General features: G+C 36.9%; 1 protein-coding gene across 1 annotated transcript; it reads right to left on the bottom strand.

Moving 5' to 3' along the window:
- Positions 1-1868: 1868 nt before the first annotated feature.
- LOC140243468 (uncharacterized) lies at positions 1869-8939 on the bottom strand. The gene is made up of 6 exons (XM_072323144.1): positions 8580-8939; positions 7574-7690; positions 7103-7165; positions 5079-5228; positions 3083-3214; positions 1869-2057 (listed from the first exon to the last, which is right to left on the bottom strand). Exons 1-6 carry the CDS (start codon positions 8937-8939, stop codon positions 1869-1871), a joined length of 1011 nt encoding a protein of 336 aa, XP_072179245.1.
- Positions 8940-17851: the final 8912 nt, after the last annotated feature.

Below are 17851 nucleotides of genomic sequence, written 5' to 3'. Positions count from 1 at the left end.
TATAATAAAAAATATCCAAGCTGGACATTCTGTTTTATTACATTTTGTTATATTTTATGTATTTTCCATCGAGAAATAAGAAAATGAAATTGAAATTGAAAATTAAAACTATTTTGTGCGCTACTTGTAAATACCTGAATCTGATTTTGATTGATATATAGCATCTTCAAATAAAATCTGTCATCAACTTCACAAAGCCCCATGGGCGAAAATTCGTTAAAACAACGTCTTTCACGGAGCTTTTCTTGTGGACCCCTCATGTCTTTTCTTTTTTTCTTTTTTCTTTTTTTGGTCAGAATGTACATAATGTAATAAGTTTGGTTTGAAACTAGAATGTATCAACATGTTTTCAATCCGTTAATTACCTCTAATTTGCATCTTCCAGTCAAGCGATGTATATGAAGATCTTGTACTATCTTATATAGAAAATAAGAGTTGAATTGAATATAGATAGATGTATTTCTGATAGCGAAAAATATGATATACAAAATCATGTAACTTGTCCCCAAACTGAAGTCATTCGTACGTTTCACAGAAAATGTCGCACCATTGTATGATGCAGTATATTGTATGTATAGTAACAATGACAGCAGCTCCCCCCCCCCCCCCCAACAAAAAATAATGAACAGATAGTCGTGATGATGAATGGGTATATCATCTGTTTAAGAGCGCTGTTAGCAAATGCCTTCCTCTCACCCGGACTTCACTTTCCTGATGCAGAACAGATGATTAAGAAAGTATATAGCTGTCTGTCATTGTACAGATTTCTGTCTGACACATGTCATCTCAGACATATTAAAAGGTATCCCGATCTTTCTCAAAGATTATATTATATGGGCTTGCTTTCACGGCCTTTATATCTCCTGATGCCATGCGGGGTTTTCAGGGCCGGTGCAAATCGAGGGGGCGGGGGGGGGGGGGGGGCACATTTTTTTCCATGTGTGTGTGTGTTTTTTTTTTTTCCATGTGTGTGTGTTGTTGTTTTTTGTTCTTTGTTTTGTTTTGTTTTTTGCTTGTGAGCATCAAACCCGCAAGCGGCACCAGAGTAATATATAAGTTAGTCTGATAAGAAAGAGTAAAATGTTATGAGTTCAACGGTATAAATTTGATCGAAATCGGATGAAAAATAAGTAAGTTATGAAATTTCGAAGTTTCGCTATGTTTTGGGGGAGGAACAGTTCTAGAACAGTCAATATTATTATGAATATGCAAATGGCAAAGTGAGCCTGTCATTCCCTCACAACTTTAACAAATACTTTGTTCATATCATGATAAAATTTTGAAATTTCCAGTTTTTCATTCAAGCGCAATTATGCCCGAGGCTCAGATCCTCATATCTAAGTGATCACTATTCTGAAGTTATTCAAACAGGAATAACGTCATGTTTCAGACTTCAATGACAGAAACATTGAGTTTTCGTCATTTCTTTTTTCTTTTTTTTTTCGTACACGATCAATGAAAATTTGTGAGGGTATGACATGGTTGGCTCATTCATTTGCATATTCATACCCACTGTACAAGAACTGTTTTGGAGAAATTATCAAAATTTCATAACTTCCTGATTTTTCATCCGATTTCAGTCAAATTGTTACTCTTTATATCGGACTAACTTATGTTAGGACTGGATATCCTCTTTAAGCCCTTTATTAGAAACTGCCCCCGCCGCCCCACTTAAAAACAAACAAGCAAGCAAACAAACAAATAAACAAACAAACAAACAGCCCCGGTCCTGCAGGACATGCACCACAACTACATACAGCGAATTTGTCCCAAGACCCAAATGGATCCTTTACCAAAACACCATTTTCTTGAATTTAAGACACAGTCTTTTTTGTTAAACACATTCATAATTTTCATTCTATCAGCTCTCAGAAGTAGAAGTCTCCAAACTCTGCCCCTTCACCGACTAAAGCGGGCGCGCTTGCACTTCTCCGCGTCAAAGAACTGGCTTGGTTGTTGGTGGTACTGATATGAGTCAAGCTGCAGAAGTCTTCAACAAGTTCTATAGTCTCGTCAGTATCTAACCGCCTGTATGACGTACTAGTGCTGGCTAAAAGCTGTAGAAATTACACAAGAAAGTAAAAGCAAAGTGATGTTACTGTTAGGTGTCGAACGTCTTATTCTAAACTGGTGTGCTAAAAGTATATGATTATTCATAATAAGAGACAGTTTTGAGTGAGGTCATTATTTTAATGAATTTTGGCTTAAAAATTATACCTAACTACATTATGCAACAGAACTGTCAAAAGACAGTTAACTATTCCTCGTTATCTTTCGTTTCTAAATGAAACGGCGGTTTATATACATTATCGATGAATGCATCACAAAATGTAGAAAAAAAAATTAGGAGGCACTACTCTTGAAATCGCCTGTCACACGTGAATTTATTCTAGATAATCACTTTTAGTATTCACGCCTGTTTTCCACAAGATGGGCCACGGTAGAAAGAAGTGACTTGCGCTTAACCATAATCACCCTCAAAAATATTGGAAGGAGGTTATTTACATAGAAAAGCATTGTATTGTAGTCACATTGTGCAAAATTGGGGCTTCAGTAAGCAGTCATGTCTGGCTCACGGAACCTGGAAAAAATCCGAGCATTCTAAGGAACATACAGACGATCAATTAAGGAGTAGTTCTCTCTGTATATTTTTACGCAATATAGGCAAATTATATTTGCACCAATGCAAGTTGCTTTCTGCCAGCGTTCTTCGTATCCTAACGACAGAAATTGTGCCGAGTGAAATAAGAACCTCATTTCTTTCCATCTAATATCATAATTACAAAAAACCATAGAAAATGCAGCCCTAGAAGGGGGATCCCATCCCGACATAATATTGTTTCTATGAAAACAGAAAAATAGGAAAAGTGAATCAGTAATAACTTGGTAAACTATGTAAATATCTGAACATTTTACAACTTTCGTATCATATTTCTGATTTTGATGAAACCTCCACCAGTCTTGACACATTATTCCAGTCATAGTGCCAGTCTGTTCATGTAAGTCAACTTGAACACGATGTGGAACTGAACTATAAGTTCCGTCACTAGGGACATGCTTCGACTGCACTATTAAGTCGCACCTTCTCTGTGTTTCTGGAATGCATGGAACAACCGGGTTGTATAATGCAGCACACGGCAACAGACGAGGTGGAAGCAATCAACTCGATTAGCAGCAGGAAAACATTCAGAGCGTCGATGAAAACACGATACTCCTGTTCAAGAAACAACATGGATGTGGTGAGTGACGATAATGATCAGAATAATTTTGATTGCTATGAGACGTTTTATGCAAGGCTCTGAAAACTGCGTCCATGCCGACGTTTACTTTAATGAATAGCAATGAAAATGCTGATGATGATGATGCAATAACAGTCGTTGGTGATAATGGTAATAAAATGTTTATCACGCATGCATCAAATTGTGACTTGAGTCTTGTATGTCGTCCATAGACAGCTCCTTGGATTCATTTCCTCATGAAAGAAGAAATTGACCTTCCGAACCCATTATCCTGAGAATATTGTTCAAATAATATACTGCTGTACTGTAAATACGCTTTACAGGGAAATTCTTGAAGTCATGAGTGGAGGCCGTTCCATAACCTGAATTGCCAATATCATCAAACAATAACAAGCGCATGGCAATCACTAAGAGGCAATGCAGAAAAGTATAATGTTGCATTCTTAATTTTATCGGTTGTTGGTGTGTCTTTATGTTGGTATGTCAGCGCAACTCCATACGATGTTGGTTTTATTAAAGTGAGTGAAATCAGACGAGCGGAATGGTGATTGCATCCTTCACAAGTCTCCCACTGAATAGCACACAACTCCAGGATCCTTGTACTGAAATAATAACAACAACTTTGAGGGTCAAAAGAGGTTGCAGTTGCAAGATCATAAACCATCTACGAACGATTTTTTTTTTTTTTTTTTTTTGGGGGGGGGGGTATTTTTGTGTACAAACTATCGGGAGAGTTGTGAGGTGATGACAACATCGCTTCTTCCGAATAAATGGCGTGCACTCAGTAAAAAATGCAGAAATTAAAAATGTCGTAACTTTCTTATTCTTGCTTCATTTTTGAAAGCCAACTTTCACGTGGAATGGAGTTGCGCTCTATTTTTTTTTTTTTTTTTGTGATTCAAGTTTAGAGTTTCCTTTGTATATCCTAAATCGGACAAGATGGATTCAAAATGCTGTCGAATGCTGCGGATGCGGACTGACGTTCTTAGAGTTCGGAGCACTTATAAGGGGCAAAATAGATAAAAGTTATAGCTTGGGACCTAGCACAGACTTGTTATCCTCGCTTAGATAGTACATGTGTATAGGAAAATCTAACTGGAATACCAATCTAAATTGAAGGGGACAATGCATCCACAGAGCAGAGAAAATTGTTTAAATAGACATGGATCCAGAAAATCAGTCCCTTCCAATATAATACTCAAATGAGCAGAAAATGGTTAACTTGTACACAATCCATGTTTGATTTGATTTGATTTGATTTATTTCCGCATTTAATCAGATACAAATTAAATACAAAATTCCACAAGCACAAAGACAAAGAATAGCAAGTGCAGTGAAATAAATCGATAACAGTACACAAATAGATACACACAAGTGATCGCATTGAGCAGTATACATACACTGAAACATAAAATAAAATATACAGTATTTTTCAGTAAATAAAAGATAATAAAATTGAATGCAGGAGACCGCCATCTTAAGATTAAGCTTGAAATGGATGGGGTCCTCTATCCATGTTCGTACAATTTTGGTATCTCAGGGAATGCTAAACGTAAAAAATTACAATAAAAAAAATTATTGAAAGAAAGATTTTCAAAAAAGATATTGAAAGAAAGATATTATTCAGAGGGGTTAAGGTTCAGGTGCGAGTTTCTTCACTTTGTCTCCCTCTACAAATTAAATTTGTTAAGATCGCAACTGCTGATCTGTAAATTAACAAACATGTCGGAAAAAAGGAACCAGTGGGACTGATCAGCAGTTAATTTGGAGAGGGAGACAAAGTGAAGAAACTCGCACCTGAAAAAAAGTTATTTTCCAATACTTCATTGGCGCACTTACTGTATGCCGGCAATGCGGAATGACGACTGTTGGAGCAGGGCAGCAGTCTATCTCAAGCTGACCATCACGAAGTATGAACCACGCTGACAAGACAGAAAGTGACAGCGATACTGTCATCGATATTATCGAAAGTATCGTGAGGCCCCGAATCTGTGTAACGATGAAGGTGATAGTAATCAGTGGTGGTGTGTGCTCGTGAGAAAGAGAGAGATGGAGGGCAATCTTGGGATGAAAATAAGTCTGGAGATGGATGAGATATCCAAAAACAATACGTCCTAGTAAAGGTGGGACCCACCTTTTTCTTAGGACCAGCTCGATGTACTTTGCTTTTGGATACCTCAGCCATAATTTCCAAAACCGATACACATTCATTCCTCTTAGAATTGTATGATCTTTAATATTTCATTAGAGATTTCTAGATATCTCGCAAGATGTTAAAATCCGAATTCCCCTCCCAATCACGACTATACGACCCCTTTTAAGATAACAAGAGACCTTTCACTTTTTTAGAATTGAAATTCAGCGAAATGGCGCACAACACTTTAGTGGAATATTTGCAATTTTGATAAAAAAGAATACGGATACTATAAATATTCATTTGCAATGTGAATGGTAAATCATGGTATCAGTCAACTCTTGATTTGCGTGTTCATCTTCACTGTGTAGCAAGTTTATTGAGGTTGAGAGAAGGGGGAGGGTGTTTCCCTCTCCCACGTCGTGAGGAGGCTTTTGCCTTTTTTTTTTTCAGAATTAAAAGTCAGCGATGTAATGCACACTTTCGGAAATATTTGGAAAATTTTCAACCTTATATTTCTAATACCTTTTGAGCAGGGTCTCAAATATAAGATCTATCAAAAATGCTTATTCAAGTAAGAAAAATATGAAAATTTAGCTTTAAAAATCAAGGAAGGAGGGATAACGTCCCCCCCCCCAAAAAAAAAAATAGTCCCAGGAAAATTCAAGGGGAGACTCCCTCCCCCTCCCCCCCCCCCCCCCCCAATCGCCGCACGAGCAAGCGCGAGGAACAAAAGTGTAGTGTACATGCGCGCGAGCAGAGGCGGGGTAGTGCCAGCTGTGGTCGGGGTCGCGACTGATTCCTTCTTCCCCCCACCCCCCACCCCCCCCCCCCCCGGCTACGGGCCTGAATATGGTGAAAAGAAGAAACAGGGGAGGGAAATAAAGACCAGGAATGTGCATTGAATTACAAAATTAATATGATAAAAATAAAGGAGGTAACTCATGTAATCATAATTTAAGATCTGAATAGTGTGGGTTTCGAGTAATGTATACAGCCGGAAAACTCATTCTTTTCTTTCATTATTATCAGTGAATGACACAAAGGCAGCTCATACAGTATAAGTACATGTATGAATAAATCCGACTTTGAATAAAATACATGCCTTTGCATGAATATGGTAAAATCTCGATCATGAAAAAAGATATAGATACTTTTCATTCAGGCTGCAGTAAGCGCAATTAGGCAATCAGGGTATTCAGCTAAAATTATTTCCTTATAGTTATAGGCACATTAAATGGGAAGTTTCCCAGCTATACTGTAATGTGGATTGTAAGAATGCATCATTATTGATAGAATACATCAGTGAAGTTCGACGAAAATTGGACAATCTGCGTTCAAAAGTTATGGTATCTTAACTATCGGCTCCTCAATCGCTAGACGAGAAGATTACAACAGCTTGTAAGGTCACGGCAGGACAACTGTATAAAGAAAATTAAAAGAAAACTCCGCAAAATTTTTCTATCATAGTGAAAAAGCATTAAACTTGGCCAATACATCTTTTAGAAGGCACTAATATTATGTCAGCAACAATTCAAACAAATGTGTATACTTTTCCTTTAAGAATTGATATTTTGTGGAATTCTCTTCGGGTAATATTGCTGGGAGTTCTTGGGTACATATTGATGCATACACTCAGTCAACAATATACTCTGGGAAACTTCTCCCGAATATATGTGTATATTATAGATTTATGTTCACAAAGATAATGCTGATGATGTCCGCATACCGCTGAACAGCTCCGTAGTCGTTTGTATGCCAACAATCCTCCGATGCTTGTCGGCAAGAAAATCTAAACGTAATGCAGAGAGGAAATCATAATGAAAATTGATTTAGAAAGGTGACGAAGATAATATTATGTTGCATTTTCGTCTATGTGATTTACTATGATTCCAGTAACAAATCTAATTTCACTGCAATTTACGTTGAACACATTTCGTAACATTCTTTATCTTGATTTTGTTTCATTGTCTTCAACGTGTCCGATCAGCCTACAAAACATAAAATAATACTCCTAGATAGAACATTTCTACTTGCTTTAATGTCTATTGGTATAGATAATTATAATAGTTCATGAGAGCTATGCAAATATAATTATTGCCCACGTAGGCCTATAACAGTTTTTTTTTTTTTTACTGATTGATTAATTTTCTTCTTTTTTTCCGAGAGTGTCCCATGGAAACAAATTTGAATTTCTTACCAAAACCGGGCTCCAAATGGTCACTGCTAAGTATGCCATGTAACTCTTGGCGACAACACCCACCACACCCGCAATGATCAGTAGCACGGAACACAAGGCGTGAAGTATTGATACGTTCTGAACTCATGCAAGTGCCAATACATTGAAGAAATACAGAAAGAAATACGTATAAGATGTCTGAGAATTGGGATAAAAGAGTTACGAAGAGACGTAATGCAGAGACTTCGGACTAAGATGAATAAAGAAGAATGGTAAAGCAGATTTACAACAGAACTGTGTGTGAAAGCGTTGGGACTCATAAACCATTCAAAATATTCACGTTATTATAGGACGTATTTCGACAGTTTATTTCCTGGACTAACTTCTGAATGTCTACTGCTGCAGGCAAATATATATATATTCAGCTTATATATATATATATATATATATATATATATATATATATATATATATTGTATACATATACATACATCAAATTATATATATTTTGCCTTGTTTTGCCGTATTCTGTTCAAATGTATGCAAATTGGTTGCTTTTCTGCTTTTGTGTTTACGTCCCAAGCCCTTGAAAAGACCGGTAACTCGGTCGAAAACTCGGGAGAATTAAAGGCTATAAGTGATACTGCAACGTCTGCGAGCAGTCATCCCTCCGTCACACACACACACACACACACACACACATATATATATATATATATATATATATATATATATATATATATATATGAGTGTGATATAAACCATAATGATTATTTCATCCATTCAGATCAAGTATTCAGAAGCATTACATGAATATAAACATAGACCACAGAATGACAAAACTTGGAGGATTAAAGTCAAGAACAATAAAAACATTCACACAAGTGTATGTGAAAATCATATTCATTAACTAATGTTCGAGAAGTCAACCTTCCCATGAAGCGGAATTATTAATCCATGACTAAAACTGACATTTTATAGCTTATAGAGTTAGAGCACTGCCCGTATAATCCCGCCAATTCCATACCCTTATAACGATCGCGAGATTCGTGGTTGCAGCAACTCTTGAAGCCCATGTTCTCCACGCACTTGCCGGGACTGAATAGCTTTGAAAAAAGCTGCGCTTCGAGAGTGCTATATAGTCCCATGATTCGGAAGGACTATGGCTCGGTTGGGTGATGTAGTATTTCCTCGTCAGAGCTTGAAGGCGTTCATTCAGGCCGGTATCAATCTCACCCTCCTCGATCTCAGTATCTGAGCCTACATCACCTCCATCTCCTTCGATTTCCTCTGTTCTCTCCCGCTCGACGTGGGCATCATTACTTCTAATTGTCTCATTTAGCTGATAGAGCTGGATATCCCCATTAGACTTTGACTCTCCATCCATATTCACGTCCAAATCCGAGACTTGATCTGTTGGCGTCAGCGAACACTCGCGCTCTCTGGCTCTTTATTTTACTGTGTTGCATTCTGGTTGTCCGGTAGTCGCCCGATAATGTACCCAGTTTTCCTAATTTGGCTCGACAGCGTAGTTACTCTGATATCAGGCACATGTTGCAATTAGGTACAGTGATTTCTGAAGCATTAAGTCTGCCAGAAAGAAACAATACACATCAACATCACTACACGCTCTGACAAAACATTATAATTGCCTATATGAAACAGTGGGCAAGTCTTGAGCGAGAGACATGATATTACAACCAATAGATCCAACATGATAGAGTTATTATTACGTCAATTTATTGTCTGATTGTTCTGCCAGGATTCCTCGCTTGGTAACCTTGGAGCCCTCATAGACGAGGTATTGACCAAGTTTCGGTCTGATACGTTTGATCGATCACCAATTTCAAGGCATAGCCTCTCGAAGATAGTCTTTTTATGGAGGTTAGTTTCTGAACATCGTTTTGTTACTGACATCACGATGGGAAATACAGTGTAAAAAATTGGCATTACTGCAAATACTGTCTGTTAGACGTTATTTGTAGTTAGGCTTCACAAAATTACAATTTCATTTTCTTCAAATATAGATGTGCAATCAAAAGCACACTGATGGATAAAGGACATGCATTGTACAATCCCCTTTGTCCAATTCTGTATTTCAGCTGACAGATATCGATACCTTAAACGAGCGTTGTTTTCTTATGACGTATTCATTTAAAGAAACAAGATGACGCTAATGTAGATTTCACGTGAAATTCAATCACAAACATAAATTAAGTGCGTTGGAAGCAGAGAATCCGATGAAATCTTGGTGCTGTTAAGTAATATTGACGAGTTTTTATAATTGCTTCCAAGAACGTCTTTGTCGCCTGTGGTGGTGGAGCAACAGTTTCGGAGGTTTATGACTTTTCTTAACAGGACTCCTGTTTGCTTTGGGCGTGAGAACTTGAAATTATGAAAAGTTGGCCTGCTTTACGCATTGACATCCTGAATAACTGGGTGAACAAAATGGTGGCATTTGCAAAGCAAATTTCACTTTAGCGTATTGACAAATATAATGCAAAAGTCCGAAAAGCTAAGAAGTTCGCATAAAACAAAAATTATTTATAAAAAATACGTCACATAATCAGGCCACTTAAAAATGAGAAAATACACCCACCCCCCCCCCCACACACACACACACAACAACAACAACAACAACAAACCTCTATGGACTAACCATTTTAATAGGTCTTCAGGACATTGCAATTTGTCATTATTACTTGCAAGGAGTACCCTCCTTAGCTTTGAAGTGTGTCTTTACCATTTAGTGATACCAAATTTTGTGAAGTTATTATTTCCACTTCTAGCATCGTAAGCGTGATACTTCTCGACTCACTTAAAAAAGGTGCTTTCAACCAAACCAAACCATGTAGGTGACATTATCAGCTATTTAAGAATCCTCAATAGTCACCAATAGTGCCTCACCGAAAGATCACCATCGTGTACAGGTCAATGGTGTCCTGCTCACGAAATCAACTAGTCACTGATTCTTTGGCCGGGGACTAGTTACACGCGTGACGTAAAGCTTAGAGTTGTGTCTATATTTCCACGGAAATTCCACCCAAATCTTTAATATTTCCAAAGCTGATGAGCGCACTGGATTCAGTATAAGTTTAGATCCCTCTCCTCCTCTACCGTGACTGCTGAGTATGTGAGACTTCAGTCTGTTTAAGAGAACCGTCAAAGTAAAAAAAAAAAAATGTATATAATAAGAACTCCTCCAAACAGACGGATTTTCCTGTCTACAATAGTGCTTGTGAACAGACATCGCACCAATAAGTGAGATGCAAAGCTCAATGGCGTGGAAAGCGTCGCTTGACAATGTACCCTCATTGTTCCGGAACAACGAATGAAGAACAATTTCTTCCCATTTTGCATAGATTTGCCTTATGAAGCTTCCTCAACCAAACCACCCTTAGAATTAAAAAAGAAAAGAAAAAAGAAAACAATGAGTGATAATATCAGATCTCACAAAAGCCAGTCATGCTGCATGGAAATAAGAGCAGTCTAACCTGAAACTGTTTCTTCTGAATCAAGCCAGCTCCACATAGAGGGGGAAGGTTGTATTCATTCACGGCTTTATACCTCTTATAGCTATACGATTGTATAGAGCGATCACACTGACAGCTTATTACAAGGTGAATGGCTGTTGCCATAAGAGTTACTGTTGAATGATGAACATTGATATGGATTCTCCTATGCAGAAATTTCACGTTCAACAGTCTGCAAATGATTTACATACAATTTGGGATTGATATTATTTGGCATATCTCAGTAGTCCAGATCAAATACGTGTTTATTCACGTTTGTTCGTGTGCATATTCTAAGGCCATGGCGTCCTCGTGAAGAGGGTTGTTTCCAGGAACAAGAGTCCTTTGCTAATCCACAGGGTGGTAAACAAAATGTACCTCCACCAACAGGTCATGTTTTGCCAACGTTGTTGTTGTTGTGTTTTTTTTTTAACTTCATTCTGAAAGTTGAAAATGGATTTAAACTTTTTAAAATCTTTTCGAGGTCAGAAGTGGGCCAAAGGAAGAAAATTATTATTGTTGTTGTTGTTGTTGTTGTTGTTGTTGTTGTTGTTGTTGTTGTTGTTGTTGTTGTTATTGTTGTTGTCCGGGTGACTGTGTGTTTGAAAAATATTGGGATATGAGAATGATAATTAGTTCTCTCCTGAAAATATTTAACACCGTCGGCCTACAGTTTGCGTTTGGGGGCCAAGAATTCTATACACCTGGTAAATGTTTTTGGCCCATGATGATTCTTTTAGATGGTAATCTATACATGCATAAATCGACTAGATGATTTTCATAAGTTCTGCGTTACCTTCTCTAAAACAAAATAATATTTAAATATTTATGACGTTTGTAAACAGGGTGCCTCGGTGATACTCTTGTGGCACGCTGAAGAATATGAGTCTAATTTGCGCTCCCTAAACAGTGTCAGACAGAGCCACTAGGGTACGACCTGGACAAATGGTATAGGCTTCTAGATTAAACGCACCGAATTTCTATTTCCTCTGGCTCTATTTTTGACATCAGGAGGAGTTGCAAGAACACCAAGGAGAAGAAATGGTGCGCTAGTTGCCACCTACGATATTGTTCTCGCCTGATTGGATTTTTTTTTTTTCGTTTGTTTTTAGCTCCTTCATAGCGTGAAGCCTGAATTCAGTTTCAATGGTTTATCGTCATACCTATCTAGGCTTTGAGTTATCATGTCATTAACTTAGATTTGATAAGTTATAATGATTTTGCAGATTACTAATTGGCGTTTTGAGCCCAAACGCTAGCTCATGTCTTCTTATGCTTTAAAGATATTGTTTTATTGTGCTTATGTCATAATAATCAGCAGTGTGTTACCTAAAATGACGCGTGTGCTCGTATGAATCTCATGAAACTTCCCAAACGTGGGTGAAGAACCCTTCACTCCTCGTTCATAAGATAATTCAGTGTGTAACTTAGGCCGCACTAAATAGCGCCATCTACGGTGTGCTCATGTGTTGCGATCAGTGGACATGATTGTTATAGGGCTCACACCTGTAAATATAATGGAATGTCCCTGACCGCTTCACAAAATCGTACTAAAGATACTAAAATAAATGCAGAAAAAGATCAAAATAAGAAATGCAGTTTGGCAAAAAAAAAAAAAGAAAAGGAAAGATTCCTTCAACTCAATTGGATCATGTGCAGCGACTTAAAGATTGGGCAGCCCGATTAGTATTTCAGGATTTCTAGGGACTGCCCATCTCAGCCACTTCTATAAAATCCTCAACAATCAAGCCCCAAAATATCTAGACGTCTGTTTGACTTTTTTATACACCTACTAGAAATTTGAGGTCATCTAGTGATCCGCTTCGTCTCACATACTCTGTTACTCGCACCTTAGCCGGTGATAGGACATTTACTGTGTCTGCTTCAAAGCACTGGAACAATTTACCACTTACCGTTAGACAGTCTCCATCAGTCAGTGTTTTAAAAAAAGCCTTGAAAACACATCTTTTTAGTAGCAACTAGTGCGTAGCTGTAACATTATTATCCAATTACACATACTGTCGTACATGTTTTGAATGATTGTAAGCGCTTTGGGCCTTGTAGGAATAGCGCACTATAAATAATAGTAATAATAGTAATAATGATAAAGATAGCTGCAGATATTGAGTATGAATTTGTTTGGAAGATGAAAGCTTTTCTCTTGGAATTTGAAAAGATTATATTTGTTTGGGTGCATGTACAGAAAATAGGGGATTTTTTTACTGAAAAGAACTCGTAGTCTGGCTTTGCAAATCCATGGACAGAGTTTGAGCTAAAGAATCCCTCTTGGAAAGTTGGTGGATGAAAGGGTTTATCTCACTTTTTCAGGTTGGTGAAGATGAAACACTTCATTTCTTCCAGCTATTTTACAGAATGTTTTGACTTTTGAATTTTAACACACGTCTGTATGGGGAGATATTGGGTGCTGTTCGTTATTCCGAAGGTTCGCTATTCCGAAGATTCGTTATTCCGAAGGGTCGTTAATCCGAAACACACGAATTCCCTATACCCGGGGGTTCGTTCATCCGAAAATGAAAAAGGGTTCGTTAATCCGAACATTTGTGCCGTTATTCCGAAGGTTCGTTATTCCGAAGATTCGTTAATCCGAAAATGAAATTCGGAACAATGAACCTTCGGAATAACGAATCTTCGGAATAAAGAGCCTTAGGAATAACGAACCTTCGGAATAACGAATCTTCGGAATAAAGAGCCTTAGGAATAACGAACCTTCGGAATAACGAGCAGTAACCGAAATATTTACCCCTGTGAGCCCTATAATCACGTCAAAACGCATTTGGACATGATAGCAAGAACTGTATGTGCTAATTCTGCTACTCTCGGTAATTATCATTATTATCACTATCACTATCATTATTCCTGATTTTATACATTAAACACTTAAAGGGGAAAGAAACCGAAAAATACATGTTGATTGAGTGAATGCAGCAATATTAGTAGAACACATCAATTAAAGTTTAAGGGAAACGGACAATTCGTTCAAAAGTTATGACTTTTATTGGTGACGAGACCGCTTGTTCAGAAGACTACTTCGATCATAACATCACATAAATGCACTACGATACAAAAATGAAATAGAGAGAAAACGCAACATAATATTTTAATTTTTCTCGCATGATGTAAGTGCACTAGTTTTACCTCTTTCAGAAAGCATGAGCAATGATATTACCTTTGACATATGTCAGTAACAAGTCCAGGGAATGTGTACTTTTTCATCTGAAATTATATTTTGTAGAATTTTCCTTACATTTAATTTATATCGTAGTGCATATGTAATGCCATGGTTTGTATCTTCTGATCCAGCAGTCTCGCCACTAAAATTCCAAAAATTCATACCTATTGAACGGATTGTCTGAGTTTCCTTAAACTTGTCCTACTACTATTCCTGCATGTATATTCGGGGTAAATTTACCTTTGGGAATACATCATCATAAAAAACAAAACTGAAACCAAGTTCATGCTGTATTCACCAACAGTTTATTTGGGCGGTGAGTTGGCTCTGTCGGTAGCGCGTCTGCCTCCGACCCAAGCGACTCGGGTTCGAACCCGGGTCTGGACTGAGCAATGTTGTGTGTAAACATACCGTCCCATCTAGCAAGAGGTAAAACACTCTGTCCCTCGGATAGGACATAAAATGGAGGTTCCGTGTGTGAAAGAGTCACATCTCATGTAGATCCCGCTTCATATTCATCGCGAAGAGCAGGGTGAAGGTGGACCCGACCCACATCCAACTGGATCCCATGGAAGACCAGCTTAGCATAGCTGAATATGGGTTATCTAGCCATCCTCTCAGATGGAAAATGAACAAACAAACAAACAGACAAACAAACAAACAAACAAGCACACAAATTTTCGAGCGATTCGCTCTTTCTCAAGTGGTGGTTTCAGTTTTGTTTTTGATAATATTAATATCACGCCAACACGTGGACAACTTACTCAATTTTTATTGTATACATGTAGTGAAAACTTCATCTATTATTTGCTTCTGGTCAGTTTTCCCTTTCTTTGTTTATATATATATATATATATATATATATATATATATATATATATATATATATATATATATATATATATATTATCCAACAGAAGTGAGCACACCCCACATGAGCATTTGAAAATTCGAATGTAATTCTTCAAGTTGTTGATTTTAAATAATAAGTCTCACAGAGATTCTAAAAAGGACCTGGTGTGATAGGAATTGAGGCAAAAACTAGTATTCACAACCTTAAATATTATGCATATCAATTTTCATGAAAATAGTGGCAACAAAAGTGAGTACACCATGTGTAATATTTGCATTGAAATATAATCACATCTGGAGTTTTATGGTCCTAGTTCTTCCTTAGCATGAAAAACATGTTGATATTACATGGCAGTGACCTTGCGTTTGTGTTCCATGCATGTATTGTAACTGCTTTTTCTGAAAAGTTACCAAGGGAGTCAAGGGCATGTTCAATGATTTCTCCTGACCACACTAGTCACACCAGTAGTAATGCACAGAGGAATGCAAGAATTAAAGTGAGTCAGACCCTGACCACTCCAAGAAGTCATCAAGCAGGAGTTAAACACAGATAAAAGAATGCAGAGGGGCATTATAAGGCAGTGCCATGTCTTATCAACATGTTTTTGTTTTTTGTTTTTTGTTTTTTGTGCTAAGGAAAATTATGACCAGTGCTGTTGACCATAAACCTCCAGATTTAACCATGTTTCCATGCAAATATTACATATAACACAAACAATATAAAGAATTACATTCAAATTTTTAAATGTTCACATGGGGTGTACTCACTTCTGTTGTATACTGGTATATATATCTATATATGTAATATATATATATATATATAATACAGTACTCTGGTGACAGCATAAATTGACTGCTGATTTGAAATCAGTATATAGCATTGATTTAGACTGCTCGGCATGGTTGTTGACCAGGCCCACATGGTTTCGTCTTCAATTTATTTTCCATAGTTTCTTTTCTCTCGCTGCTGCAGACACTCATATTATTTTCTGTCTCTATGACGGTCTTGTTGGTGTATTCACTCTTTCATTTCTCTTTGGTATGTGTATTTGCGTGCGTGCAGTGTGTGTATGTGTATGTGTGCGAGTGTGTTCGACTTCTTTTATGGTGACCTACCCCAACAAGCATCTGATTTCCTGTAGGTTCCCCCGCACATTTCTAATTTTCTAATTTGAGCATGACATACTTTAGAATGATGACCATGTACCATGTACCTCTGTACCATGAAGCATCACTCAAAGTTCAGGCTGTGTATATTGAGTTTTCAAAAAAAAATTGTGATATCACTCTTCACCGAAATTGCATTAAAATGAGCATCATTTTGACGGATTTCAGCGCTTTATAAGAGGCCATTATTCTTGTTATCATTATCACTATTATCAGTATTGTTAATAGTATTAGTATTAGTATTAGTATTATGTTTATAGTATTAGTATTAGTATTATAGTATTGGTATTATTTATTGATCTGTAGATGTATGTCACAAATGTAATCTGTGTGAAGACGTATAATAAATGTTATGAATAAAGAGTCATACCAGCGACTCCTATATTGTGGTTCCAAAATAGACCCTGCAACTTGAAGCGATATCAAGAAAATAGCGAGACCGCAGAACATTTTATGGTTCATGGAATGCCTATCTCAGCCCTTTTCTGCCGCAGTGGTATTACAAAATCAACGAATCACTTTCAGAAGCTCAGGAAAATAGAGAACATATCTTAACAAGGCAAATCATGACACACACACACACACAAACACACACATAGAGAGAGAGAGAGAGAGAGAGAGAGAGAGAGTGTGTGTGTGTGTGTGTGTGTGTGTGTGTGTAAAAGTCAAAGTTAGTTATTATATTAGTTATTAGATATTCAAATGTAAACAAAATTTGCAGAATGAGATAATTAAAAAGTTGCAAAAAATATTTGTCAGACTTAGTGAAATGGTATATAAAAACGTAGGCCTAAATAGTGAAGATATTTAAATAATGAAGAATGTTCAGGAAGAACTAGATGTGATATACACGTATAAATGTAGAGGTGCATATGTAAGAGCAAGAGAAAAATGGATGGAGTTCGATGAGAAATCAACCGAGCTTTTTTTATAACGTGAAAAAAAATGAACGGAGCTAAATAAAGAAATTGATTGTGTTATTGAAGATGGTAAGAAGTTGTTTTCTCAAAGTGAAATTTTAAAGAGTATGGTGAAGTATTATGAAAAAAAAAATTGTATTCTTGTACACAATTTTTGATGATGACGAATTAGATAGTTGTTTAAAAGGAACAAAGTTTTGTGAATAAGATGGATTGGATACAATGATTATAGAAAATGACTGTTACAAAGATGTTATGTCTATGTCAAATAACAAAGCACCTGGGCGTGATTGGGTAGGTATTAATTTGACAAATGCTTTAGGACAAATATAAAAGATTTATTGGCTGAGAGACTAAATGAAGCTTATGTTACAAGGTGATTTATCTGAAAGTCAGAAGCAAGGTGTTCTCACACTTGTATTTAAAAAGGGAGATGAATGAATTTAGATAATTGGGGACCAATATCATTATAAAACACAGGTTATGAAATAGCTATTGCTCGAGTTGTGTCTCAGCGATTACATAGAGTTCTTCACAAAGTTATTTCCTGTGATCAGACTGGGGATATAAAAGGGCGTTCAGCTGCAGATGATTTGAGATTAATCCAAGATATTATTATTGTCATGTGTTTAAAAAGAAAGGAATCCTTTTTTTTTTT

The sequence above is a fragment of the Diadema setosum genome, chromosome 20 (genome assembly GCF_964275005.1).
Source record: "Diadema setosum chromosome 20, eeDiaSeto1, whole genome shotgun sequence".
Taxonomy (NCBI): domain Eukaryota; kingdom Metazoa; phylum Echinodermata; class Echinoidea; order Diadematoida; family Diadematidae; genus Diadema; species Diadema setosum.
This window is presented reverse-complemented; position numbering and strand designations above follow the sequence as displayed.